Source organism: Molossus molossus, unplaced genomic scaffold (genome assembly GCF_014108415.1).
Source record: "Molossus molossus isolate mMolMol1 unplaced genomic scaffold, mMolMol1.p scaffold_m16_p_12, whole genome shotgun sequence".
Lineage (NCBI taxonomy): Eukaryota > Metazoa > Chordata > Mammalia > Chiroptera > Molossidae > Molossus > Molossus molossus.
Genome location: NW_023425347.1, coordinates 90,298,557 through 90,323,823, shown reverse-complemented (window position 1 = coordinate 90,323,823; position 25,267 = coordinate 90,298,557). Strand labels below are relative to the sequence as shown.

The 25,267-nt window shown below is 54.3% G+C and overlaps 1 protein-coding gene across 1 annotated transcript in view; it reads right to left on the bottom strand.

Annotated features, from left to right (window-relative positions):
• The window catches only part of HSPG2 (heparan sulfate proteoglycan 2), a 102,871-nt gene that overhangs the window by 54,913 nt on the left and 22,691 nt on the right, over positions 1-25,267 (bottom strand). Inside the window, exons 2-13 of the mRNA XM_036256828.1 lie at positions 12,417-12,552; positions 11,854-11,898; positions 5,456-5,565; positions 5,302-5,360; positions 4,852-5,012; positions 2,904-3,032; positions 2,397-2,645; positions 2,186-2,305; positions 818-949; positions 558-702; positions 313-464; positions 74-220 (exon numbers count right to left, since the gene is read on the bottom strand). Coding sequence (XP_036112721.1) covers positions 74-220; positions 313-464; positions 558-702; positions 818-949; positions 2,186-2,305; positions 2,397-2,645; positions 2,904-3,032; positions 4,852-5,012; positions 5,302-5,360; positions 5,456-5,565; positions 11,854-11,898; positions 12,417-12,552 — 1,585 coding nt within the window. The remainder of the gene's footprint in view (positions 1-73; positions 221-312; positions 465-557; positions 703-817; positions 950-2,185; positions 2,306-2,396; positions 2,646-2,903; positions 3,033-4,851; positions 5,013-5,301; positions 5,361-5,455; positions 5,566-11,853; positions 11,899-12,416; positions 12,553-25,267) is intronic.

The window sequence follows — 25,267 nt, the reverse complement described above, 5'->3', positions numbered from 1 at the left end:
AAGCCCGCTGGAGACTGGTGTCCGCCTCCCATCCACCCTCGCCCCCACCACTGTCTGCCCCCCACCAACGCACCCTTGAAGTCATCGGGCCTGTCAAAGCGCAGCCGGATCTGGTCTCGGAAGCGGCGGCTGCTCTGGCACACGTTGGTAACACCAAAGCAGAAGCAGGGCAGGCAGGAGGCGCTGTGCTCCAGGTAGAAGTGCCCATCCTCACAGGGCCCTGATGGGCAGCACAGAGTGGGCTGCAGCAGGTCCCGGGCAGGCAGCCCTGGCCCACCCCCACACCCAGTACCCCCAGCCTGATGGTGGTACCTCGCTGTGGAATGAGCTCCAGGACACCGTCAGGAATGCCAAACACCATGCCTCGGGCATTCATGGCTTCACAGGTGTAGGCACCCTGGTCTGCCTCCTTCACGTCTTGGATGGTCAGCGTGCCTCGGCCTCCCTCACTGGTCACTGTCACCCTGGTGGGCCCCAACACAGAGGCAGGGTCAGGCCTGGGCCACTGGCCCAGCCTCCTCTACATCCCTAGCCCCCGCCCAGGCCCAGGGCCACACCTGGGATGAGACGGGATATGGCCCCAGTTGAGCCGCCAGTTGATGATGGGGGTGGGGACACCGATGGCCACACAGGTAAAGGTCACTGTCTGGCCCCGTGAAACCTGGATCAACTCCTGGGGAGGGGTCACCACCTGGGGAGGCACTGGAAGACAAGAACAGGATCGAGGGGTGTGAGGGGCAAAGGGATAAGGAGTAGGGGAAACGGCTCAGAGGAGCCAGCCCAGTGTCCCCAGCTTGCCCCCCAGCTCCCTGCTCACTGCAGCCAAATTCATCGCTGCGGTCAGGACAGTCGCTCTCCTCATCACAGTGGAAGCTGGCTGAGATGCATGTGTTCGTGGAGACACAGCGGAACTGCGTGGGCCCGCACACGTCCTCGGGGTGCTTGGCAGCTGGGGGACAGAGCAGGCGCTGTGGGCAATGGGTAGATCACCCCATTTCTGACTTATGCCCACAGCCCCACCCTGTCCACCTTCCCCAGGTGTTCCTGGGGTCACTCTCTCATCTTGCCCACATGCCACACAGCTACCCTGACCAGGCCCAGAAACTGTTGCCACAACACTGCCCACAATGTCACGGTTATCAGTCAGCCATCAAACAGCTCATCACATTACCATGCCCTCACCACTCACTCCACCTGCATTGCCCCAAACCTGGCATGTCACAGTCACTCAGTTCCTCCCACATTTGGCCACCGTTAGAAGCACAAGACCTGTCAAAAGCATGACCAAAGTGGCTTGTATCTCTGGATTCTGGGTAACACCTAGGGCAGTTCTACCAGAAAGGCCTTGCAAGGGGCCTGCCACAGCCTGGACCTTGCTGCTCTGTATCCCTCACCGGCCCAGGATGGCACCTGACCTGAGGCAGCCACCTATGAACTGGCCAGAGGCATATAGTAGGCATGGTGCCAGGGCTGGGCCCTAGCTTGGCATCTCTAGAAGACAGTGACTGACATTATTCCCCAAGGAGACTGAGCTTGAGACAGACACACAGACAGAGATGGAGAGATAATGGAATGAATGGTGAGATGGACAGGAGGATGCTGGATAGACAGGTGGATGGAGAGATGAAGAGCTATGCAGAAAGACGATGGATGGATGGACAGTTAGATGAAAGGGTGAGTGGACAGATGGATGGAAGGGAAGAAGGATGTTGTACAGATGGGCAACGGATAATTGAATGGACAGATGCATTAAGAGCTGGGCTGATGAAGGAACAAATAACTCAGAACCAGCAAGGTGAGAAATCTTAAGGCCCATAACAGGAATGCTTTGACCCGCACACACGTCAAACCTCATCATCAAGGGACCCTGGTGTATGCACCAAGCCCTCTTAACCACTCATCTGACACACACATAAGCATAAATAACAAAGACAAGATTAACGGTATTGAAAGAAACAAAGAGACATTAACCATGAGCACTCCAGCCAGGCTGTTTGCTACAAAGACAGCTCAGAGCCCAGGGCTCTCACTGCCGGGGTCAGAGAGAGAGAAACCTTAGAGTTTGTCCCCAGGGCCTTCACCACTCAGCCAGTGAGAGCAAACAAACCTGCCCAAGAAGGGAGGGAACAGGGGTCAACTAGGTCTGGGTGGGGCGAGGACGCCAGGAGAGCCCCGGGACACTCACGGCAGTTGGCCTCATCGGTGTGGTCTTCACAGTCGGAGTCGCCATCACAGCGCCACAGCTTGAGGACACAGTGCCCATTTCCACAGGGAAACTCGTTGGGCTCACAGGGGGGAGTGGGGCCTGAGTGAACCGGGCAAGGTTCAGCCAGAGGCCCTCCCTGGCCAGTCCTCCACCCCCTAAGCCCCTACCTCCACCCCTGCCCAGTCCTCACCGCAATCCAGCTCATCACTGCCATCCTTGCAGTCCTCCTGCCCGTCACAGACATAGTCTTTGGGGATGCAGTGCCCGCTGCGGCATGCGGTCTCATGGGGCCCACAGGGCACGGGCCTGACAGGGCCAGGGAGATGGTGGGGAACCTCGATGCCTGGGGGCCGTGTGGTGGTTGCCTCTGGCCGGGGTGTTATAGGTAATGTCTCCGCTGGAGGCGGTGGCGAGGAGACGAGCTCTGGGGCTGGCTCTTCTGTGAACACAGCCACTTGGTGTTGGCAAGAGAGGGTAACTCCTCACCCCTCGCCACCCACACTCCCCCAGGCTCTTCCTGCCACCCAGCCCGTGTCCTGGCCCTGACCCTGGTATCACCCTTCCATGTCCCTGCCCACCGCCCTCAGACCCCTCTGCCTGCACCAAACTCTTGCAGCCCAGATTGACTTGGAGGCCCAGGCATACCCTGACCCTTCCCTTGCATCTGTAGGCCCTGTGCCCCCAGACAGTCCCTCACCACAATTGAGCTCATCAGACATGTCCCTGCAGTCAGGCCTCTGGTCACAGCGATACTCCAGGGCTATACACTCGTTGTGGCTGTGGCAGGCAAACTCGGTCTCAGTGCAGACTCTCGGGATCTGGGACACTGGAATGGGAGGGAATCAGAGAGGCAGGTGGAAGGTTGATGGAAGGAGTAAGGACAGCACAGGCACTGCATGGCTGCGAGTGGGCTTTGGTGCCCTGTGTCAGGCCAGGTGGTTTTTGGCCGACTGAGCAAGGGCAAGAAGCACATGGTGCACATATCTGCAGCACACAAGACATAGGATGCGTGGCAGTAGCCTCACCCAGGCCTTACCCAGCTAACATGCCACACACACACATGCACACAACCTAGCCCAGCGAGGACAAAGAGGAAGAGCAGAATGGGTGGCTTGTGCACTATGCCCAACCATCATGGCCTCATCCTTCCTTCCCCGCCATCTATTAACTTTAGTTACCCGCTGGGCCCAGGTCCAGCTTACACTCTCACCTGGTGTCACTGTGGTCGCCACAGTGGCCAAGGGGGGCTGTGCTGGAAAGGAAGGTGTGATCAGCAGCCACCCTACCTGAACCTGGAACCTGTGAGCTGCTGGGCTGGGGGCCCACTCCACCATCCCTAGCCCTGCAGACTCATTGGAAAATGAAGAGGGCTGAACCCCCTGCAATCTTCAGACCTGGGCCTGGGGATGCCAAAAGAGCAAGCTTGATCTTCGGGTGCAATAATTAAAGTTTTACGTGCAAAATGAGGGAGGTGATGGCTTCACTGTATTTTTCTGATTGGGATACACCATGGTAGGGATACAGCTTTTCAGTTCTGGGTTCCACTGAGTCAGAGGTGGGGACATGTTGGAGCCTTCCCAGGAAAGGGGACTGAGATGGAGACGGCTGAGAACCACAGTCTATGAGGAATGAACTGGGATTGTTTAGACTAGAGAAGAAAAGACTCTGGGAGTCAAAACAGGGAACACGGTGCCATAAAAAGAGCCCTGGGCCGACTGAGTACAGAGGCCAGGATTTTGCATCTCAGAGCCGTGTGACTTTGGGTCAGTTTCCTATCTTCTCTGAACCTGTTTCTCATCTCATCTTATCATAGGTTCTGACAAGACTCATAAAGACACAGGGTTTGGTTTCAATTCTGGCTTTTCCACTATCAGTGTATGTGGATCTGAACAAGTCATTTTTTCCCTTTCTGGGCCTCAGTATTCTCATCTCTAAAACAGGAGGAATAGCCCTGGCTGGTGTGCTCAGTGGTTAGAGCGTCAGCCCACGGGTCTCAGGTTCAATTCCTGGTCAAGGGCATGTACCTGGGTTGCAGGTTTGATCCTCAGCCCTGGTTGGGGTCCTGTGGGAGGCAACCAATTGATGTCTCTCTCTCTCTCACATCAATGTTTCTCTCTCTCTCTCTCCCTCCCTTCCTTCCACTCTATCTAAAACTCAATGGGAAAATATCCTCAGTTGAAGATTAACAACAACAAAAAAGAATAAAACAGGAAGAATAATATCTACTACACAGGAATTATTGTGATATTTTGAAGATTGAATTGGAGGCTGGACATAAGGGCCTTACAGAGTGCCTAGCATGTAATCAGTGCTCAGTAAATAATTATTGCTTATTATTAAACACAAAAGTGTTTTGGATCTGAAAGTACTGTATGAAGAAAAGATCTATTCCTCTTGTCAGTATATAGAGGTAGACAGAGAACAGAAACTGGGTCTAATAAGTGTATGTTAGAGGAAATAGTTTATGTTCAACCCAAGCTGAGACTGAATCAAGATTGATGGGGTAGACTCATAGGGGGTGAGCTCCCTGTCCCTAGTGATGTGTAAGCCCAAGGTAAGAGAGCCCATGGTGGGGACACTCAAAAGGTATCCATATAAATCTGATAAACTGGAGGATGTGACCCCAGGCTCCAGGATGGGCTCACCTGTGCCCAGGCGTCGAAACTGGAATCCCTGGGGAGAGGTGACGTAGGAAGCAATGGAGCCGCTGGCGATGACTGAGTGCAGCACCTCCTGAATCTGAGCTGCATCTGTGTTATTTTCGGAGCCCACATCCAGCTCCACAAAGACCCAGCCGTCCAGCTCCCTGGGCACAGGAATGGGACAGGGGAACAGGGTGAGAAAGATGCCTATGGTCTCAGCTCCTCCCTTGGCCCCTTGTCTGATACTCAGGCCTAATCTGACTCTTCCCTTGCTCCTGGACACCCTGTACCCCAAGCAGGGCAAGTTAAGGTCCAAATTGTCCCCCCACCAATTCCTGAATTTTCACCTGGTTAGCCTCTCCTGTCTCCCCTCCCAGTACCCAGGCTTCTCCCATCTTTGTCAGCTTCTTCTGGCCCCCAATCCCTCACCAGCCCCCAAGAGACCCTTCTCACTTGATGAACACCACACTGACAATCTGGTCTCCGGGAATCTTCAAGTACTCCGACTCCAGCTGGGGAGGGACACAGCACCATCAGCCCTCAGATACCTTCACCCTACCCTCAGTCCTGCCCACCTGGGGAGCTCCCCAGGGCCCCTTCACCTCACCGTGTCTACCACAGCCTTGGACACTTCTCGGAAAGCCTCGGAGCCTGCATCCTCCAGCTCAGGGCTATAGTCGATGGAACGAGTGAAATTTACCAGGGCTCGGAAGTAAACTGCAGAAACAGGGGGAGGGGATGTGTCACCCTGTGGTGGCTTCAGGCAGTTAGGCCCGTAGGTAGAAATAGAGCGATCACCCTGGCCAGTTTGGCTCAGCGGTTAGAGTGTTGGCCCCGGAATAGAGACCCGGGTTTTGTTCCCGCTAAGGGCATGTACCTCGGTTGCAGTTTGTCCCGAGCCCCAGTTGGGGTCATGTGGGTGGCAACCACTCAATGTGTCTCTCACGATGTTTCTTTCTCTCTCTTCCTCCTTCTCTCCCTCCCGCTCTATCTGAAGATAAATGCAAAAATGTCCTCGGGTGAGGATTAAAAAAAAAAAAGAAATAGAGCAATGGTGCCCACAGCTCTGCCCAGAACTGCCCCTAGTAGTACATGCTACAGTGGCCCTGGCTGGTCTGCCCAGGAGTCAAAGCCGAGGTCCCACCTAACAGGAAAAGTGGCCTGATCCAGAAATCAAGCCATGGTACAGAAGAGGAGACTCCTGGCAGCTCAGAGGAAGGCTGAACAAGAAGTGAGGCTTCCAGAGACGGCTGGCAAGTGAACCACTCTTCCCTGGACATTTTGTCCTCAACCCTCAGGGCTCAGTTCAGCTATCACCTCCTCCAAGAAGACTGCCTGAACTGCCCTCCTGCCCCAACCCTGGCTGGGTTTGAGACTCCTCCTTGGGGCTCGCCCAGCCTCTCTGCTTTCCTGTCAGAGCACCTTCTAACCCACGTGGCACAGATGCTGCCTGAACACACATGGATCATAGAGCATCTTCATAAAAATCATGGGCCTGCCCTGGCCGGTTTGGCTCAGCGGTTAGAGCGTCGGCCTGCGGACCAAAGAGTCTGGGTTCAATTCCAGCCAAGGGCACGTACCTCGGTTGCAGTTTGTCCCCAGCCCCGGTTGGGGTCGTGCAGGTGGCAACCAATCAATGTGTCCCTTTTACATCGCTATTTCTCTCTCTCCTTCCCACTCTGTCTGAAGATAAATGTAAAAATATCCTCGGGTGAGGATTAAAAACAAACAAATAAATGAATAAAAATAAAAGAACTTAAAAAAAATAAATAAAAATCATGGACCCTGAGGTCAGCCACATCTCAGGCACTGACCTCACCTCTCTCGGTCAACTGGGGACACTGATTACGTTAACCATGCTGGGCTGCTGTAGGGAATACGTGATATCACGCTGACATGCACCACCTCCCTGTGTGCTCAGATGCCGCAACTGGCATGGAACAAGCACTAAAAATCAGAAGTGCTGTCACCTTTCTCTCTACTGCCAGACTATGAACTTGAGAGCGGCGGGGGACTGCGGATGTCACTCACTCCTGTATTCCCAGTGTTTGCATAGCACCTAGCACATGGTAGGTGCCTAATAAGTGATGGCTGAATCAATTTACATCAGATTGGTGTGTGCATATACATACAACTATTGTTTCTTAAACACCTACTGCATACATTTTATACATATTAAATCTCATAATGTCCCTGAGTTCATATAGCAGTTATAAAAAGGAGTTCATATGAGTTGCGAATGACTCATATATATGTGTATATAAACATACACCAAGTTTTTCTTGAGCATCTATTATGGACAAGATTTTTTATGCATTAATTCTCAATGTCATGAATTAAGGTGTAAATTACAAATACTGAGTTGACACGAGTTACAAATGAGTTTTAAATATGTACAAAGTGCTTAGCACAGAGCTTGGCACACAGTAGGTACAATATATTATGACTGATTACTGTATGAGAGGCCGTGTAGCTTAGTGATTAAAAGCTCAGCCTCTGGAGCAAAACTGCCACTTACGGCCCTGTGACCTTACCCTCACTGAGCCTCAGTTTCCTTGTCGCTAAAATGGAGGTAACAGTAGTGCCCACCCCAGGAGGCTGTTGTGAAGAGTAAGTTAACACATATGAGGTGCTTATAACAACATCTAGCACATAGTAGGGGCCGCACAGAGTTGGCTGTAATTATACCCTCTGGTCTATGACAAACCCGGGGAATGGATTTGGTTTTAGTTCTTCGCATCTGAGGGGGCATTCCCTGCTTTAACACATCCGTATGAACTGCTGTATGCCAGGCAGTGTTCTAAGGGCAAGGGCACCCGCGTGAACTCCACAAATGACAACTCCTGTCCCCACAGAGGTCCCTTTCCAGTGGGAGGAGAAAGGCAGTAACACAATGAGCAAGGAATGTATATGGAGGCAGGGTGCTGCTCTCCCAGGGTGGCCAGGGAAGGCCTCTCCTCAAAGGGGATGCTCGAAGGAAGATAGTGAGCTCCAGGGGTATCTGGGAGAACAACATTCCAGGCTAAGGGAACAGCAGCTGCAAAATCCCTGAGGCAGAAGTGGGTTCAGAGAGGTGACAGATGACCGGCGTGTAGGTGCAGAGGGAATGGCATCAGCTGGGCCCGACCACAAAGCCTGCCCTCCTCCCTCTTCACTCCATCAGGCCCACAGGTATACACGCCCCCAGAACCAGGACCCTCTCCCTCTGGGGCTCGGGCTGAGCAAGCCCAGGCAGGGGTGGGCTGGTATGGGAGTAGGCTTAAACTCCTACACCAAGAGAGGGTGTTGTGAGGGCAGCACTGCCTGCCCTGAGCCACAGGGACCCTACCAGCCTGGGCTCCTGGGTGCCGGGCGGGCGGGGCTCTGGGGCCCAGAGTATGGGAGCCACGAGCTTAGCCACAGAGGCCCCTTGTGAGCAGGCACAGAGGTCCATTGAGAGTCCCCCCACCCTGGCCCCTGGCCTCAGCCCCACGGCACGGCAAGGGCAAGGAGGCCAGGCCTCTGCCCAGGAATGTGCCCACTCCTGGGGGAGGGGCCTGGGCTCCACAAAGCCCCTTTCTACTAGAGCCTGGGAAGGGCATGGACCCTCCAGCCTGACCCCACCCCCGGCTTTCTTGCAAGCCAGGATAGGTCAGGGTGAGCCCTTTCCTCTTCCACCCTGGGATGTGTCCCTGTAACTGGTGCCTGAGGGTTGGGGCACGTGAGGTCTGTCTGTTTCAGGAACCTGCCCCCAGAGCTGAGGGTGCTGGAATGGGGTGATGCTGCCGGGGCTGGGAGTGCTCGCTGGGTGCCTGCCCAGGCCGGCACTCTCCCTCCTGGCCCTCATTCTGATCCCATCTGGAGAGCTCACTTGAAGCCAAAGGCTGGAGAGATGAGAGGCCCAGAGCTGCCTTGCACCCAAGTGGGGGTGTGGAATGCAGGCTACCCCTCCCACTCCCTGTGCTCACTCCCTGTTCACCAGAACTCCCACACATACCCAGGCCCTGGAAACCCATCCCTGGGTCCCTCTGGGTCCTTAGGTGGGCCCAGGATCAGCCAGTCCTCAGGTGGACACAAGTTGCCTCCAGACTCTAGGGCTTTTTTCCCCGAGAGGTTGCCGTATCCATCCCTGTCCAACCAGCACCCATGCCCTGGCCGGTTTGGCTCAGCGGTTAGAGCATCGGCCTGCAGACCAAAGAGTCACGGGTTCAATTCCAGTCAAGGGCATGTACCTTGGTTGCAGTTCAGTCCCCAGCCCTGGTTGGGGTCGTGCAGGAGGCAGTCAGTCAATGTGTCTCTCCCACATCGATGTTTCTCTCTCTCTCTCTCTCTCTCTCCTTCCCTCCCTCCCACTCTATCGAAAGATAAATGGGAAAAAAGTATTCTTGGATGAGGATTAAAAAACAACAGCCACCAGCACCCTGTGGGAAGAACACCAGGCCCAGCCCCCTTTGTTCAGACTGAATGGCCAGATGGGGCCTGACTGTATCCTGGGCAGGGCAGGGGGAAGGTGGGCTAGCTGGGGTGGGGCAGTGGCTGGCCTGGCCCCTAGGCCCTCTAACGATGTGCCTCTGAGCCTCAAGTGTGACAAAGTGCAAGGTGGGGAGGAAGAGAAGAGGAAGGAAAAGGAGTGAGGAGGAAGAGCTGGTAGAGAGGGTTGGGAGGGAGAAGGAGAACGAGCCCACCAGGCTGGCAGGTCACTTACTGAGAGGAGACGCCTCATCAGGCTCCGAAACCATCATACCAGCCACAGGAGGGTGGCCCAGGGGTGGCCCAGGGCCTGCAGAGTGGGGCAGCAGAGAGGGAGGAGAGCAGGGGCGGAGACAGCAAAGGGAGAGACAGAGACATGAAGAGAGAAAGAGAGACAACAGACAAAGTGAGGAAACAACAGAAATTTGAAGACAGAATCACAGATATTTGGAGACAGAGACACAACGAAGGAGACAGACAGAGACACAGAGACAGTGGGGGGAGAATAAGAGAGAGATGAGACAAAGGCAGAAGGAAGCGAGGGAAAGACAGAGACATAGGGGCAGAAGTGGCAAGCCAAAAAGAGGAAGAAAGACACAGAATGAGACAGAAGGATGAAGCACAGATGACAGACACAGAGCAGGAAAACGACAGCCCGGGCAAGGCAGGAGGGGAGCAGGAGAGACATGGAGACAGGAGTCAGAGCAGGACAGATAGGAGTGGGAAAGACAAAGAGGTCAGAAGATGGAGAGAAATTGGATGAGGGGAGGTGGGCAGGGGCTATCAAGGAGCGACACAGTTGGGGGCATAGGGATAGGGCTGGGGCGGAGCCTCTGGGAGCCACAGCCCTGCCAGAGGGAAGAGTCATCTCTGGGGCTACATTGCAGGCTCCGGGGTTGGGCCAGGGCCCAGTCAGGGTGCACAGCCAGGTACAGCCTCATCACAGTCAGGATAGCCCTTGCTGAGCAGCACAGGGAAGGCAAGGCTGAAGCACGTATGCTGAGCTGCTGGGAATCAGACACACCCGCTGCCTTCCAGGCTAAGATTCAGCCCAGCTGTGTGAACCTGCCCCAAGGGCAGTGCCCGGTGCCAGGGCTTGGGCCTAGAAGGTGCAGATCAGCCCTACCCACGAAGAAAGGGGCCCTGCCCTCAGGCCCTCCCCAGCTGCTGCTCCCTATCCCTACCCTTCCCCCACCCCTGGCCTCTCTTGTCCTCACAGCTGCTTCCCAGTGGGGAGATGGGCTGGTAAACAACTCAGAGTGGGCAGAGCTGCTGCAGTGGGCAGCCCCATGGGAGGGGCCACAGATACCCCAAATGGTCAGGGTGGACTGGACCAGGGCCTCCAAAGGCAGGCCTGGCTCGGCAAGAAGCAGCTCCCAGGGACGCATCAGCACAGGCCATTCTGGGATGTGAGCTGTGTGCACGGCACCTTACACCCACTCCTGGGCCCCACCCAGCTCCCAGGCATCCTGCAGCCCTGCAGAGACCTACACGTGGAAAAGCTTCAGGCAGTGTCTGAGTCCCAGGTGCTGGGAGGTCACAGTCAGTACTACTCCACCCACAGGCCCTCCTGTTTGCACTGGCCCGGGTAGGATGCCACCCTCTGGCATTTGGATGCCCCTGAGATGCCAGCTGAAGGGAGTCGACCCCAGCCCTGGTCAGGCCCAGGCCAGACTTGCCCAGGCCTGCCAGTGTGGGCAGCACTGGGTGCTGTGGGGCTGCCTGAGATCAGCCTGAGCCGAGCCCCATCCTTGGCTCTGATCACAGAGGGCTCGCAGAGGTCAGCAGGAACTATATGGAGTTGCTGGGATTTGTGACTAGTAGCTCCTTCTGTACCAGAATCCCAGGGTGGGAGGAAGCAGGGACTCTGAGGCCCATGCCCAGTGCTGGGCCAGCGCTGCTCTGGCTGGGCACACTGGGTGTGGCAGAGTGGGCAGCTGACAGAGCCCCAGATTCCTTTCCCTCTGTGAAGCCCAGCCCTTTCCCCAACCTAGGAACCCTTGGCTTCCCAGAGGCGACCTAACCTAAGGCAGGGTTCCCTCCCAGTTCTGGGTGGGGCTGATTCTCCCCCCACTGTCAGCTCTGTTGGCCTGCCTAAGTGCCCGATGCCACAGAGCCCCTCTGGCTGCCCATCCCTGCCGGGGGTCCCCAGCTCTGCAGCAGTCCTCAGGAGGACTCGGGAGAACTCTACAGCTCAGCTGCCCTGGGAATGAGTTTATCTTCGAATGCTGAGTGGCTGGCTTTCAGTCCCCATCAGAACCAGGTATTTCTTATCTCTGGCCATACCACCCTGAATGCACCCTATCTCCTCTGATCACAGCACCGGGCATTTCCTGGCACAGGCAAGCACAAAACCTGGCCATGCCCAACCTTGCAGGGACCTGCCAACCAGTTCATATAACTGTCACTCAGGAGGTCCGAGGCCACCTTCACGGCAAGCCCAAGGAGCCTTCCGGGTCCTTGGCCCCAGAAATGGGACCTCTGTGGCTGGAAAGACCTGCTCTGGGGCTTTCCCAGGTGCAGGATGGGGCCTACAAGTGGAGCCCAGCAACTTACCAATCTGGAAGAACCCGCTGCCCATGTCCCCACTTCCCAGGCCGTCTGCAAGCAAAAGAGAGACTTATTCAGCAACATGTGGTGAGCACCTACTTGGTGTCAGGCACTGTTCTGGGCACATTTGGGGAAGGTCATGAAAACACAACTGTTACCTCCTCTCCAGGCCTAGGGAGAGCTGGCCTGGAGAGGGGGTGTGGACCAGGGGTGGCTGGGGAAAAGGGCCAGGCCAGACGGGTCTCCGGGTGAGGACAGGAGGAGGTGGCACAGGGATGGAAACTGTCTTCCACTGTGCACTGTCCACCACTGTCCCCGTCAGTCCTGATCATCCTGTCCCAGGAGGGGACTGCCGCAGCAAAGGAGCCAGCACCGCCCAGGCTCACAGGTTTTAAGTGGAGAATCCTGGGGTCACTGGGAACAGGGCTCAGGACACACACAGCTCTTAGCCCATCTTTTGAGGTGCCACCTTGGGCAAGCTTCCTGAGGGCTCTTTAAAGCCTAGTGGGGAGAACCTTGACTCTGCCCCTCACCCCCTCCACTCCCAGCCACCAGAACCCTCTGCCCACCTCCAGAAGCTTCGTCAGCAAGCAAGTCCTCATCGTCAGAAAGGTCTGAGTAGCTCCAGCCAGCCCGGCCTGCCGTAACCGTTTCTGCATCCTCGGGCAGAGACAAGTCATCATACTCCCTCAGCCCGTGGGTCACCTGTGGGAGACCACACAGACGACCATGTCACACTCTCCAGCTCCTGCCAAGCCCAGGACCAGCCCCTCCCTTCAAGCGGGACTCAGAGTCCCACCCCAAAGCCCTCTAGTGGTTAAGGCAGATGTGATGTGGCTAAGAGAGTCAGGCTGGGGCTGAATCAGTATTTTTGACTCAGCTTCCTCAAACCCCATTAGCTCCTTGAGGCCTCAGAGCCCAACCCTGCAAATTCACCAAGTTTGAATGAATCCTCACATAAACGGACAATAAAATTAAAATCACTTTGGTAAGTGATGACTCTTCTTTTGGAGAAGGCAAGAGATATCCAGGACATGAGTTAGTGGACAGGAGGACACAGGCAGGTAAAGGGTGACCTGGGCCAGCAAAGATGGGAACATAGGCAGGTGGAAGAGTGGCCAGGGTCAGCGTGGAAGGGGGACAGAGGCAGAAACTGAGGGTGAGTCGGTCGAAGCTGTTGCCCCCAATAGCAGCTCCTGCCAGGCCAACTTGGCCACCTCTTTCTTCCTCAGTCTGGCCTCAACATCTCCAGGCCACAGGGAGCACATTCCAGCCACGCTGGAGAATTCCTTCTGGCACTTTCTGCTATACAGACAGGCTCGTCTGTGCAGAGGCGAGGGTGGAGCCTAACAGCTGGGCTGAATGGGGGCAGGACAGGCATGCTATCAGCTCCCGGTGACCCCAGGCTGTTGCTGAACCCAGCACAAACTCCATGAGCAGCTGCTCAGACCCTGTACCCTGCAGGCTGGAGCAGAAGGGCGCCAGCAGCCATCACACCTGCCTTTCTTAGGTGTGGGTGTGGGCAGTGAAAGCCTCTTTCCCTTAGACAAGATCAAGATTTTTCCAAAGGAGTTTCACCAGTTCACTTAGAGGAAAACAAACCCAGTGGAGCCTCAGGGAACCCCAGAGCCCCCTCCCCCGACAAGTGTGCAAGGATTCTTTGTGGCCCCACAAGGCATGTCCAGGCCCAGATGGCCTGGCAGGGGCGTCTCATGCCCTGCCCTGCCCTTGGCCCTATCTGGGGAGCCCAGCTTGGCCAGAAGAAAATGGCCTTGCCTGTCTGTGAAAGCAAAACCCAGCCACCGGCCAGGCAAGGTGGTGGCAGCAGGAGAGAGACCCCAGGAGAAGAAAAGAAATCAAAGAAATAGCCTGTCCCTATCCTCCCCATCCCCCAACTTCACATAGTCCATGTCCTGGAGCTCCTGGCCGTTTCTCATGAGGGTCCCTCTGCCCAAGTGCCCTTCTTCCCTTTGTTTATCTAGCTAACTCCAAATGTCCTAAAAAATTCAGCTAAACAGCACCTCCTTTAACTGCTCAGTAATAAAAAGGAACAAATTAGAGGTACACACAGCAACACAGATGAACCTCTAACACTGTGCTAACTGAAAGAAGCCAGACACAAAAAGACTCCCTACTGTATAAAACTCTATGGGTTAAAGTCTAATCTATGGTGACAGAAAGATCAGTAGTTGCCTGGGACCAGGGGTGGGGTGAGGCTGACTGGGAAGGGGCACGAGGGAGCATTTTGGACTAATGGTTCCCTGGGTACATACATCTCCTTGTTATTGTACCCTTGAAATGATGGGTAAATTTTATTGTATGTATTTTACACCTCAATAAAGAAGACTAAACAGAAAATCTCTGAGAGCCTTTGTCCTGACTCCTTGCCTTTCCCAGTCTCCTGTACCCCCAGGCTGGGCTCTGCACTCTCTAGGGCTCATCTTGTAATTGCCTGTACCTCTGCTAAAATAGCAGCACCTTGAAGGCAGGGACTGTGATTAATTCAGCTCTACTTTCTCAGCACTTGTGTTTAATAAACACTTGAATGAAGGAAGGAAGGAATGAATGAATGAAAATGTCATCACCTATTAATTCTAGCAGCTTCCTGAAGATGACTTGCTTTGGAGCAGGCACAACCCCCCATTAGGCTAGTGCATCTCCTTTCCTGGGCTGGAGGCAGGGGCTGAGTGCCATCTGGTTATCTTTGCAGTGCTACCAAGCCTTGTGTGAGGCCTGCGCTGCCCACTTTATCCTCTGCTAAGGCCTCACGCCCCTCCCCCCATCCATGAGCAAACCCTTCCTATTCCTTCTCTCCCCACCCTCTCCCTCTGGACAAGGGTGGTCAGTGAACTTCTGGGCTGGGCCTCGAGGTCCACACCCAGGATGAGCTCTAGAGCCTCCAGGAGGTGGTGAGACATGGATTCCTGGGCTGCCTCTCAGAGCCACTGAGTCAGGCTCACTCCACTCGGGCCAGACGGTTAGAGTTATGTGTGCTCAGGGGATTCGGACACTCACTGGTTAAGATCACAGGATCAGCCCCCTACCAGGGCCTCTCCCTCCTCCCCTGGCTAGGGGGTGTGGGTCCTGAGCACGCCCTGATGACCCAAGGGGAGTATGAGGCTAGCGCTGTGGCAGGGGCACTGAGACACAGGGATTCCTGGCACCCCCTAGACACCAGAACGCTGTCGAAAAGAAGAACCTTGGTGAGCAAGGTCCAGAGCTTCTCCCAGGGAAGGAGAAGTCAGGGGGTGCTTGTGACTGGACAGGAAATAGCAAACTGAGATTCAGCTTATAAAAAATGCCAGGAACACACATCTGCAGTGAGAGAAGAGAGAATCCAGAGCATACTGGGCCTGGATAGAAGCCTCTTACCCTAGGGACCCCAGGGAACCAGCCCTCCACATGCCCGCCGGCGCTTGCTTGCAGCCCCCTCCCCAGGACCCAAGGCTCCGGGGTCAGCTCAGGGCCTGCAGCCAGGGCTAAGCCAGCAAGAGCAGAGACTTCACTTGTGAAAAGCTGAAGATCAAAAGGTTCTAGCAGCTGTATTTCACATCTGGGAGGGGAGATGGAGCCAGACCGGAAAGAGGTTTCAGAAAGAGCTTGAAACTTGACCATAGAAGGGAACTTGGATTCAGACCTGGAAAGTCCAGGGTCAATTTAGGGAATAAAAAGAGCTAATTTATTGGGCACTTACTATGCGCCAGGCATTCCTTTAAGGGCTTTTATGTGTTAACCCAGGTTACAGGTGTTAAACAGCCCCACTGTAAAGATGGGGAAGTGGAGCAGAATCAGGTCATCTGCTTGAAGACCTAGGTGGTAGAGCTGGAACTGGAACCTTGGCAGTCTGGCACTAATGGCCAAGCTCTTACCACTACACCACACTGCCTCTGTAACCAGGGCTGTGCAATGAGCTGGACTCGCCGAGGTCACTGAGAGTCACTCCTGCAAAGCCTCTCAACCACACTGCATTTCAGTTTATAGAGCATTTCCTAGGCCTCAGTGTCATTTGACCCTGCCAATGACCCCCTGAGGTGGCCAAGCAGATGGAGGAAACTTGCCCAAGATCACAGGTGAATGTCTGGCAGAGCCAGGACTGACCCAAGACCTCAAGCCCCCTACTCACCAGGAAAGGCGGCAAGGCTGGGCTGGACCAGGAAGCCCAGGGCTGGCTGGTCCCTGTCCCCAGCCTAACCAGCTCCCAGGATGGCTCCTAGGATGCATAAGCTGGCAGCGGCCTGGGCCCATGCAGGGGGTGCCTAAGGTCCCAAGGAGGGCCATCAGAGGGCCAAAGGCAGAAATAGAACCCGGGTTTCCTGCCTTCCAGCACATCTCAGGCTATGACGGAGCCCGGCTTCCTCCCAGAGGAACCCAGTACTTCAGTCAGGCGTTGGAGAAGGATGGCGGGCTGGAGAGGAGGCGTCCAGAGGACAGACATGGGCCAGAGAGGAAGGAGCCAGGCAGAGAGGGGGATTGTCCAGACCCCGCAGGTTCCAGTGGGGGAAGTGGGGGCAGCTGACTCATACAGGCAAGGTCAGAGGACTGTTCTAGTATGCCGAGAACAATTGTTTAGGATGGAGTGTGGGCAGGGTGGCCCCCAGTGAGCAAGGGCAGACAGCTCCCTGAGGCTGGGTTGTGTCAAGGCCCTCCTGGTGAGGATGAGGCTGCAAATAAAGCTGCAGAGGCCCTTGGAGATGAGAGACAGAGGCTGGGTAAGGAAATCCTGGCCTGGGTAAGGATACAGAGGGAGGCAAGAATGGCTGGGAAGAGTATGGAGGTGAAGGTCAAGCCATTAGAGAAGGGTACAAAAGTTAGAGAAGGTTTGGGGTGCAAGGAGAGGTACAGATGCAGCTATAGAAAATGGGGTTTTAAAGGGAGTTTAGCCTGGCCCTGGTTGGTTTGGCTCAGCGGTTAGAGCGTTGGTCCCTGGACCAAGGGGTGGTGGGTTTGATTCAGGTCAAGGGCACATACCTTGGTTACGGTTCTATCCCTGGCCCTAGTTGGGGTCCTATGGAAAGCAATCAATTGGTGTGTGTCTCTCTCACATTGATATTTCTTTCTATCTCTCCCTCCTTCCCACTCTATCTGAAAATTAATGGAAAAGTGTCCTCAGGTGAGGATTAAAAAAAAAAAAAGAGTTTAGCTTGGCCAGTGTTACTCAGTGGGTTGAGCATTGTCCCATGTACCAAGAGGTCACTAGTTCCATTCCCAGTTAGGGCACCTGCCCAGGTTATGGGCTTGATCCCCATAGGAGGCGTCCAGGAGGCAGCCAATTGAAGTTCCTCTCTCATCAATGTTTCTATTTCCCTCTCCCTCTCCCTACCTCTCTCTCTAAAAATCAATATATTTTTTTTTTTTTTTAAAAAGGAGTTTATAAGGGAGGACTGTGGGCCTTGCAAAGGTTATGTATGAAAATAAGTTTCTGGAGCTGCTAAAATCAGAGCAGTAGAAAGACAGCGGCACAGTGAAGAGATGACAGTAAGAACAGTCAGCCCTGGCCGGTTCGGCCTGTGGTCCAGAGACCTGGGTTCGGTTCCCACTAAGGGCATGTACCTCGGTTGCAGTTTGTCCCCGGCCCTGTTTGGATCATGCGGGTGGCAACCACTTGATGTGTCCCTTTCACGTCGATGTTTCTCTCTCTCTCTCTCTTCCTCTCTCTCCCTCCCACTCTAGCTGAACAAAAAATGGAAAAATGTCTTTGGGTGAGGATAAAAAAAAAAAAGAACGGTCAGACTCCACACAGGGCTTTCTCCAAGTAAGGCCCTCAGTTAATCCTCAGCCACTGGGGAGGGCTGGCACTACAGGGCCACTATCCCTCATTCGCAATATGGGAAATCCAAGGTGCTCTGAAAACCAAGAGTGTTGCTTTTTAAAAATAAGTTCATAACAAGCTCCTTTGGTGCCAAGTCCTGACCTGAACTGACAGGAAGCTCTCACTAGCTTATTCACTCGACTTCGGGTGAAGAGTCATGCATTTTGCTGCAGCAATATTAATGTGTTTTATTGTGGGGTGTTGCCCCAGACTCTACTGAGGATGTCACATCACAGTTGGCATGTGCTCTTTCGCCTTTCTCAAGTTTGAAAGGTTCTGAATTCCAAAACACGTCTGACCCCAAGGATTTTAATCAAGAGACTGAGCTTGTACTGTTATTTCTGTTTTGCAGATGAGGAAACTGAGGTTCAGAAAGCGTCACCTGGCCCTGGCCGGTTTGGCTCAGCGGTTAGAGTGTCAGCCTGCGGTCCAGAGAGACCCAGGTTCGGTTCCCGCTAAGGGCACGTACCTCGGTTGCAGTTTGTCCCCAGCCCTGGTTGGTCGTGCGGGTGGCAGCCACTCGATGTGTCCCTTTCACGTCCATGTTTCTCTCTCTCTCCCTCCCACTCTATCTGAGCAAAAAATGGAAAAATGTCCTCGGGTGAGGATAAAAAAAAAAGGGTCATCTGTGTAAACGGGATTAAACTTTGTAAGGCACTCAGCATGGTACCTGTATACAGCAAGCACTCAATGAGCATCAGAAGTAGTAAGAGGGTAGAGGTGATGAGGTGATGCATGGGAGTGTGGGGTGTGGGCTCAGGCCTAGGGTCAACCTCCAAGTGTGGGATGAAGGGAGGGGTCTGGCTCTGCCGCCCAGGCGCCCAGGCCATGGGCTGGCTGAACAGGCAGGGCATTGGCTGGGGTGACAACAAAGCTTAGTTCCAAGGCTCAAGTTATCTGCCTATCTGAGGCCGACTCTGGAATGACCAACTGAGGACTTCAACTTCAGGCTTCTCTAGAGACATTCCTTACATGCCTTGGGCAGCCAGCCCACCCTCCTCTCCATGGCCCAGGCCTGAGGCTGAGCCCCCTACCACCCCCGCAGCTGGGCAGAAGGTCTGAGTACTGCAGTCCCCAGGGTGGCTGCAGCTGCCCAGGGCAAGGCTCCAGGCATCTGGGTTGCAGTGAGCTCACCCCATCGAAATCCAGAGACAATGTGGGGGTGGGGGACTAACGGGCTGCTGCCTGCCCACCTGCCTCCTGCCAGCACAGACTGTGTATGCCCTGGTGGCCCCTCCCCTGTGCCTGGCAGAGGAACCAATAGATGCTATGACCCACAGCCCCCAATTCTCTGGGACACTGAACCCAGACAAGCCCCCCCCAATCCCTCTCTGATACAGGCTCTCAGATAACCACATAGTGCTCTCTCCACTCTGCTACAACCCAGGCCCCAGATATAGGGTGGTCAAGGTGCCCTGTCCCACCCACAGGCCATGGTACCCTGTCCATGGGCAGTAGACGACAAAAAGAAAGGAATCTGTTGGGGCAGCACTTTGTTGTGTAAACTGCCAGGGGCGGGATAGCCAGACACAAAGGCCAAAAGGCCTTTAATCCCCTGGCCGGCTGAGAGGGGCACCGGGCTGGAAAGAAGGTGGTCACAACCTCCTCTGGCATGCCTGCACTGCCCGTGCCACTTGGGAAGCCTGCCAGCTCTCCACACTCAGGCTCCCAAGACGGCAGAACCTTCGCCAGCCAGTTGGCCAGGAAGAACAATGATCCCCAAAATAAGAAGGGCTGAGGCTCCTCAAGTGCTCATGCTGAGATAAGGTCTTCGCAGGTGCACGTGCTGAGCTTAGCTCCCGCAAATCCACAACCTCATAAGGCAGACACTGGTGCTCCCCGATTTTACAGATAAGATCACAAGGCTCAGAGAAGTGAAGGCCACACAGCTAAGGCAACAGGAATCCCGTTTGAAAGCAGGGCCCCCTCTCCTGTATTTGGCTAGCTCGGACTCTAACCCCTGCCCTCTATACTCATACCAAGGCCTAGGACCTGGAAAGGTTGCATTCCAGCCAGGACCTGGGGGAACACCAAGGGCCCATTAGGGCCTACAACAGAGACCACGGGAGCCAGAGCTGAGGTGTGGGATTCCTTGTCCCAGCTCTGCCCAGAACTCACCATGTGGCCTTGGACAAGCCCCCTGACACCCTTCCCTTTTAGCAAACTGCAGTGAGTCCCGATGATATGTGCTAGGCTTCTATGCCAGCCGTCCCCGTAGTGTAAATATAAGTACCAGGAGGCCAGTGATTTTCATGTTTTAATCATCGCTGCATCTCTAGAACAGAAAACACACTCTAGGTGCTCAGTTAATATCTGCGGACACACTGACAGACTGAATGAACAAACTTGGAATGAGGAGTGAGCTGCTTTGGGAAGCGTGGCTGAAGATCTCTGAATCTGTCCAGCCCTTTCCCAGGTGGACCCCGACATGGTCTCTGCTTTGAAGGCCCCTCTAATGTAGCTGGGGTATGCACGCTAATAGGTCTGCTCCATTGCCATGGCCGAGCAAGAACACTTTATCCCCCAGGCTCGGAGAGATGTGGCAGTGGGGCAGAGGGCGGACTCTGCCCAGACACCCTGACTCCAGGCTGCCTCAGCCACTTTCTAGTTGGGAAGCCTCAGCTTTCTCATCTGTAAAAAAGGGGATAATGCCCTACTGGTATGGCTCAGTGGTTGAGCATCAACCCATGCACCAAGAGGTCACCAGTTCGATTCCCAGTCAGGGCACATGCCCAGGTTGTGGGCCCAATCCCTAGTGGGGGGCATGCAGGAGGCAGCCAATCAATGTTCTCTCTCATCAATGTTTCTCTCTCTCTCCAAAGAAAAATCAATAAAGAAAAAAAGGTGGGGTAATTAATCAGACCTGCCCCATAAGGTTCAATTCAAGTCACTATGACCTTCACTTATGGATCACCTACTATGTGCTGGGCCCTGGGAATAAAACTGGGAAGGAGACAGACACAGAGCTCTGTCTTCCTAGGGGAGACAGACCATTAAACCCAGTGATGAGCCCTGGCCGGTTTGGCTCAGCGGTTAGAGCATCGGCCTGTGGTCCAGAGAGACCTGGGTTCGGTTCCCGCTAGGGGCATGTGCCTTGGTTGCAGTTTGTCCCCGGCCCTGGTTGGATTGTGCAGGTGGCAGCCACTCAATGTGTCCCTTTCACGTCGATATTTCTCTCTCTCTTTCTTCCTCTCTCTCCTTCCCGCTCTATCTGAACAAAAAATGGAAAAGTGTCCTGAGGTGAGGATAAAACAACAACAACAACAACAAACAACCCAGTGAGGATAACACAGTGTGCGGAGAGCTCTGCAGAGGAAGGACAGAGGCTGGGAGAACCCAGAAGAGGGTCCCCTCACTTAGTGAGGCAGGGTGGAAGTTTGGGGAAGGTTTCTCAGAGGAAATGACAATTCAGGTGGGCCTGAAAGATGATTTCACCTAAGCAGGGCGGAGAAGGGGAAGCGAGTGTGCATCAGGCAGAAGGAAGGGCCCAGAGGTGGGAAAGTGCACGGCAGTCAAGAGATGAGAAGTTTGGTGCAGTGGGACATGCAGTGCCAGATGGCAGAGGATCGAGGGGACCAGCTCTGAATGGTCTTTTCCTTAGAGAGCAGTGTCCCTTGGTCGTGCTGTTGTCATGCTGCTAATCAGAGCCAAATTCTCCCAGTCCCCCCAGGTTCCCGGCATTCTCCTCCTGCCTCCACAGACACCCTAAGAACTGACCTTCCCTGGTGCTGAGTGAACAGCCTATGGGCTTACAGGGAGGAAGCAGGAAGCCACTGGGAAATGACCTGCCTCACTCATTTGCTAGGTGCCGCTAAGGCAGTGGAGGTGGCCAAGCAGGAAAGGCTTCTGGGCTGGGCCGCCCAGCAAGAAGATTCCCCAGGGGTTGAATATTATCCGCCAAGCACTGTAAGTGCCAACAGCGCCTGCGGTGTTCACGTGCCTGCCTCCTGCCCGCGGCCCTGGCTTGGTTCTCAGATTCTCTGTCTCCCGGGTGGCCCTGCTGTGGAGTGCCGGTGTGTCTGTGGTCCTTTAAGGCCACACCAACATAGTTAGGCCTGCCCATGCCCGCCAGGGTCATTGCCCACAGATTTCATGAATGAAGCCCCTAGCACAGTGCCAGGCCTATGGGAGGATGGGAGAAATATTCCATAAATTTTTCTTGAAATGAAGCCCCATTTCATTTTTTGACAATGATCACTTCCTGAACCTACTACGTTAGGCCTTTCCATTGCTCTTGACTCAGCAAAGGATTCAAAGAAATGCTCCTACTATGGCCACCCAGGTCCTGTGTGATCTGCCTACACACACGCACACACCTACACACCTCTCCAACCTCGCCCACTGCGCTCTCCCGCTCTCGGCCACATTTATCTCAATAGTTCTCAAACACACCAAGCCCCCTCCCACCTCAGGGCCTTTGCACTTGGTGTATCCCCTGCTTGGGGCACTGACCCCCCCCCCCCCATATGCTCACTCCTTCTCTTCCTCTAGTTTCTGCTCAAATGTCACCTTTTAAGAGACCCACCCTGACCACACTCCAGGTCCAGAATCTACTATAGTTAGCTCTCTGTCATTTCCCTTACCCTGCTTCATGACATCTCACCACCTACATTCAATCCTATATTTACATGCTTAGCTGCTTATCATCTGTCTCCTCTACTAGAACCTCAGCTCCACAAAGGTAGGGACTTTGTCCACTTTGGTCACTACTGTATCCCCAGTACCTAAAGGCACCTGACCTACAGTAGATGCTCAACAATATTTATTAAATTGATGAATGAATGGGGTTTACAAATGAAGACACTAAGGCTCAGAGAAGTGACTTGCCCATCGTCGCAGAGTTGGAAGAGCTGAGACTGGAAGCCAGGCCCCTGGCTCCAGACTGGAAACTCTACTACCTGAGCCCTCCTCCTGCTGGCTGTGACGCCTGAGGCTTTCTAGCCAGGAGGCCCATCTCTGGGGAGACAAGCAGCAGCCCATGGTCACTGAAAAGAAACCTGCCCGCTGCCCAGACCAGTATCCCAGAGAGTGGGCAGGGGTCTCAGAGGTGAGCTGGGCCCCAGCTCCAGCCCCAGGGCCTTGTGCAAGGCAGCCAGGCAGCCAAGCCTCCATGGCTCCACTCCTGCTTGCTCCCGTGGGTATCGGCAACAGGAAAAAACAGACCGGACCGGCAACCCAGCAGCTTCGGCCAAGGAGGCCAGCTCCCCCGGGCCCCCAGGGCTTTCCCCATCTGCTTCCTGGAAGGGGAGGAAGGGCAGGCAGGGCTGAGCCCACGGTTGACCAAAGGCCTGTGGGCAACAGAGCTGGAAATAAGAGGAAAGGCCTCTTCCTTTTGGAGTGCCCCATCCCCTTTTCCTATGATCGTGTCCATCCCAGCACACAGTAACACTGGGAAGGAATTGTATGGGGGAGGGTCCAGAGGCAAACATCTGGGAAAGGCTGGTTACACAAAGCTGAGCTGGTTCCCTAAGTCCTAATATCTCTAACACTATGATGAGGTGTGACCAGTGTTTCCCAAACTTGCTTAACTTGGAAGCTTTTCGTCATGCAGGGAACACCCACCCCAATGTACGGCTTTCCTTCAGCTAGCTGACAACTAGCTCTCCCTAAGTAAGGCTTTAGATGTAAGACAAGACCCACCACCACCAATGGGGTCTTGAAGACAGAAAAGCCCCATGGAATGCAGTGCTGATGGGGAAAAAGCAGGCCAGGTGACAGGCTAGTCGGTAGCAGGAGGGGTATGTTCTCTCCTCAGGGTGAACCGTGTCAGAGTCTAAGAAAACACAGGCAGGAACGGCTCTTTCCCTTGCTGGACATCAGCCTGCCCTCTCAAATAATGAGTCCCATGAGAAGGGACAGAGGGGGTGGCCCAGTGCCTGGTCACTTCTGATACCCTAGGACTATAAGACTATGCCCTGGAGAAGGAGGGAGCTGAGCACTGTAAGGGAGCGCTCAGCTGGGTGGAGACCGGGACTGGGGATTGCGGGGCGGGGGCGGGGGGCTGGCAGGGGGCAGAGAGGAGAGGAAAGGAGCTGGAGCCCTTCTGGGCAGCAGGGTGGGCCATGAGGACTGAGAACCGGCTTCCAGCTCACCTTGCTGTCGTGGGCAAGTCCCTTTCCCTCTCTGGGCCTCAGGCTCCCTCTGTCCTCAGCAGTCTGGGGGGGCACTTTGGAGAGTGGGTGAGGGGGTGGAGGGCAGACAGGTAGAGTTTGGACCTCCCTCTCCCAGATACTTCAATAAAGAGAAATCCACCTTTTCCACTTAACATTCTGACCTTCTATATAAATGTCTGGTTCAGCCCTGTTTAGCTGTGAGGCCGTGAACAAGTCACTTCACCTCTCTGGCGCCTCCATTTCCTCATCTGTAAAATGGGCGTGATAATTCATAATAATAGTACCTACCTCATAGGGCTGCTCTGAGGATTCAATAAAAATGTAATATGCTACAAATAGCACTAGCATGCAGTAAATGCTGTGTTTGCCAATATTTAGCAAAATTTTATAGTATTTCATCAAGCACTACTATTTTGATTGAAATAAGGGTTTCACTGCTTGGCAATAATAAGTTTGAAAGCTCTCAGTTTAGATGATCCCAAATATTCCTTCTGGCTACATTTTAGGGCACTGAAATTCTTAAACAAGAGGATCTAAAATTCTAGGCTGTGATTCGGACCAGCCGAGAGGGCAGGGCCCCCGAGGGAATTACAAAGTCAGAACCGAGCAGAAGGAGCAGACTGAGGGGAACTGACCAGCAAAGGGTTACCCATCTATCTATTTATACCTCCCCCACAACCCTGTTCCAGAAGACTCAAAGCAGCTTACAAAAATGTACTCATAATAGCAAGAGAAAATTAACTAAACATACATAAGAAAAACTTGGGTAGGGCAGACAGACGGAGCCTGGAGTGAGGTGAGTAAAGTATGTGCCAGAGGCTGGAGGTCTGGGAACTCGCCTCACTTGGCTCTGAGCTTTCTGGTGGCCAATGGGAAGAAGGAAACCTGATCAGTCCCTGGATTCCGTGTCCCATGAGGTAAAAACAAACCCGTTGCTTAGAAGAAGCACAACTATTCCTGAGGCTGAGAGCAGGGACTGTCCCAAGGGAAAAGGTTTGTCTGGTGCCCTTCTTTGCCCTTGCCAGTGGAGCTCGCATCCCCTTGGGAGTACACTGACCGTGACCCTCTGAGGCTGAACTTGGGGTCACAGTCTACAGCAATCAAAGATCCAGGACGCTGGAATGGTGGTCCAGGCAGCGCCTCCAGCACCCTTGGTCTGGGCAGGATTACCCATCCCTCCCCAAGCCTGAACACAGCCAGTGCCTAAAATATCCAGAGCAGGAGAGGGTGCCAGGAGGCCCCAGGCAGGGACCTGGGTAGGCCCGCCCACAGTAGACGGCCCAGTGGGCCAATGAACACACATCCCTGACACACAAAGGAGCACCTTCACTAGGGAATAGGGCCCTCCCTGGGAGTCCCCCACCCCCTGCTCCCCCCTCAGCCACACGCTGCTCACACAGAACCAGGCAGCTGCTCCACCCTTCCCACAAGGCAAGTCTTCCTGCAGGAGCCAAATGGAAAAGTCTTCGCAGAAATATCACCTAGACCATATAGGAAA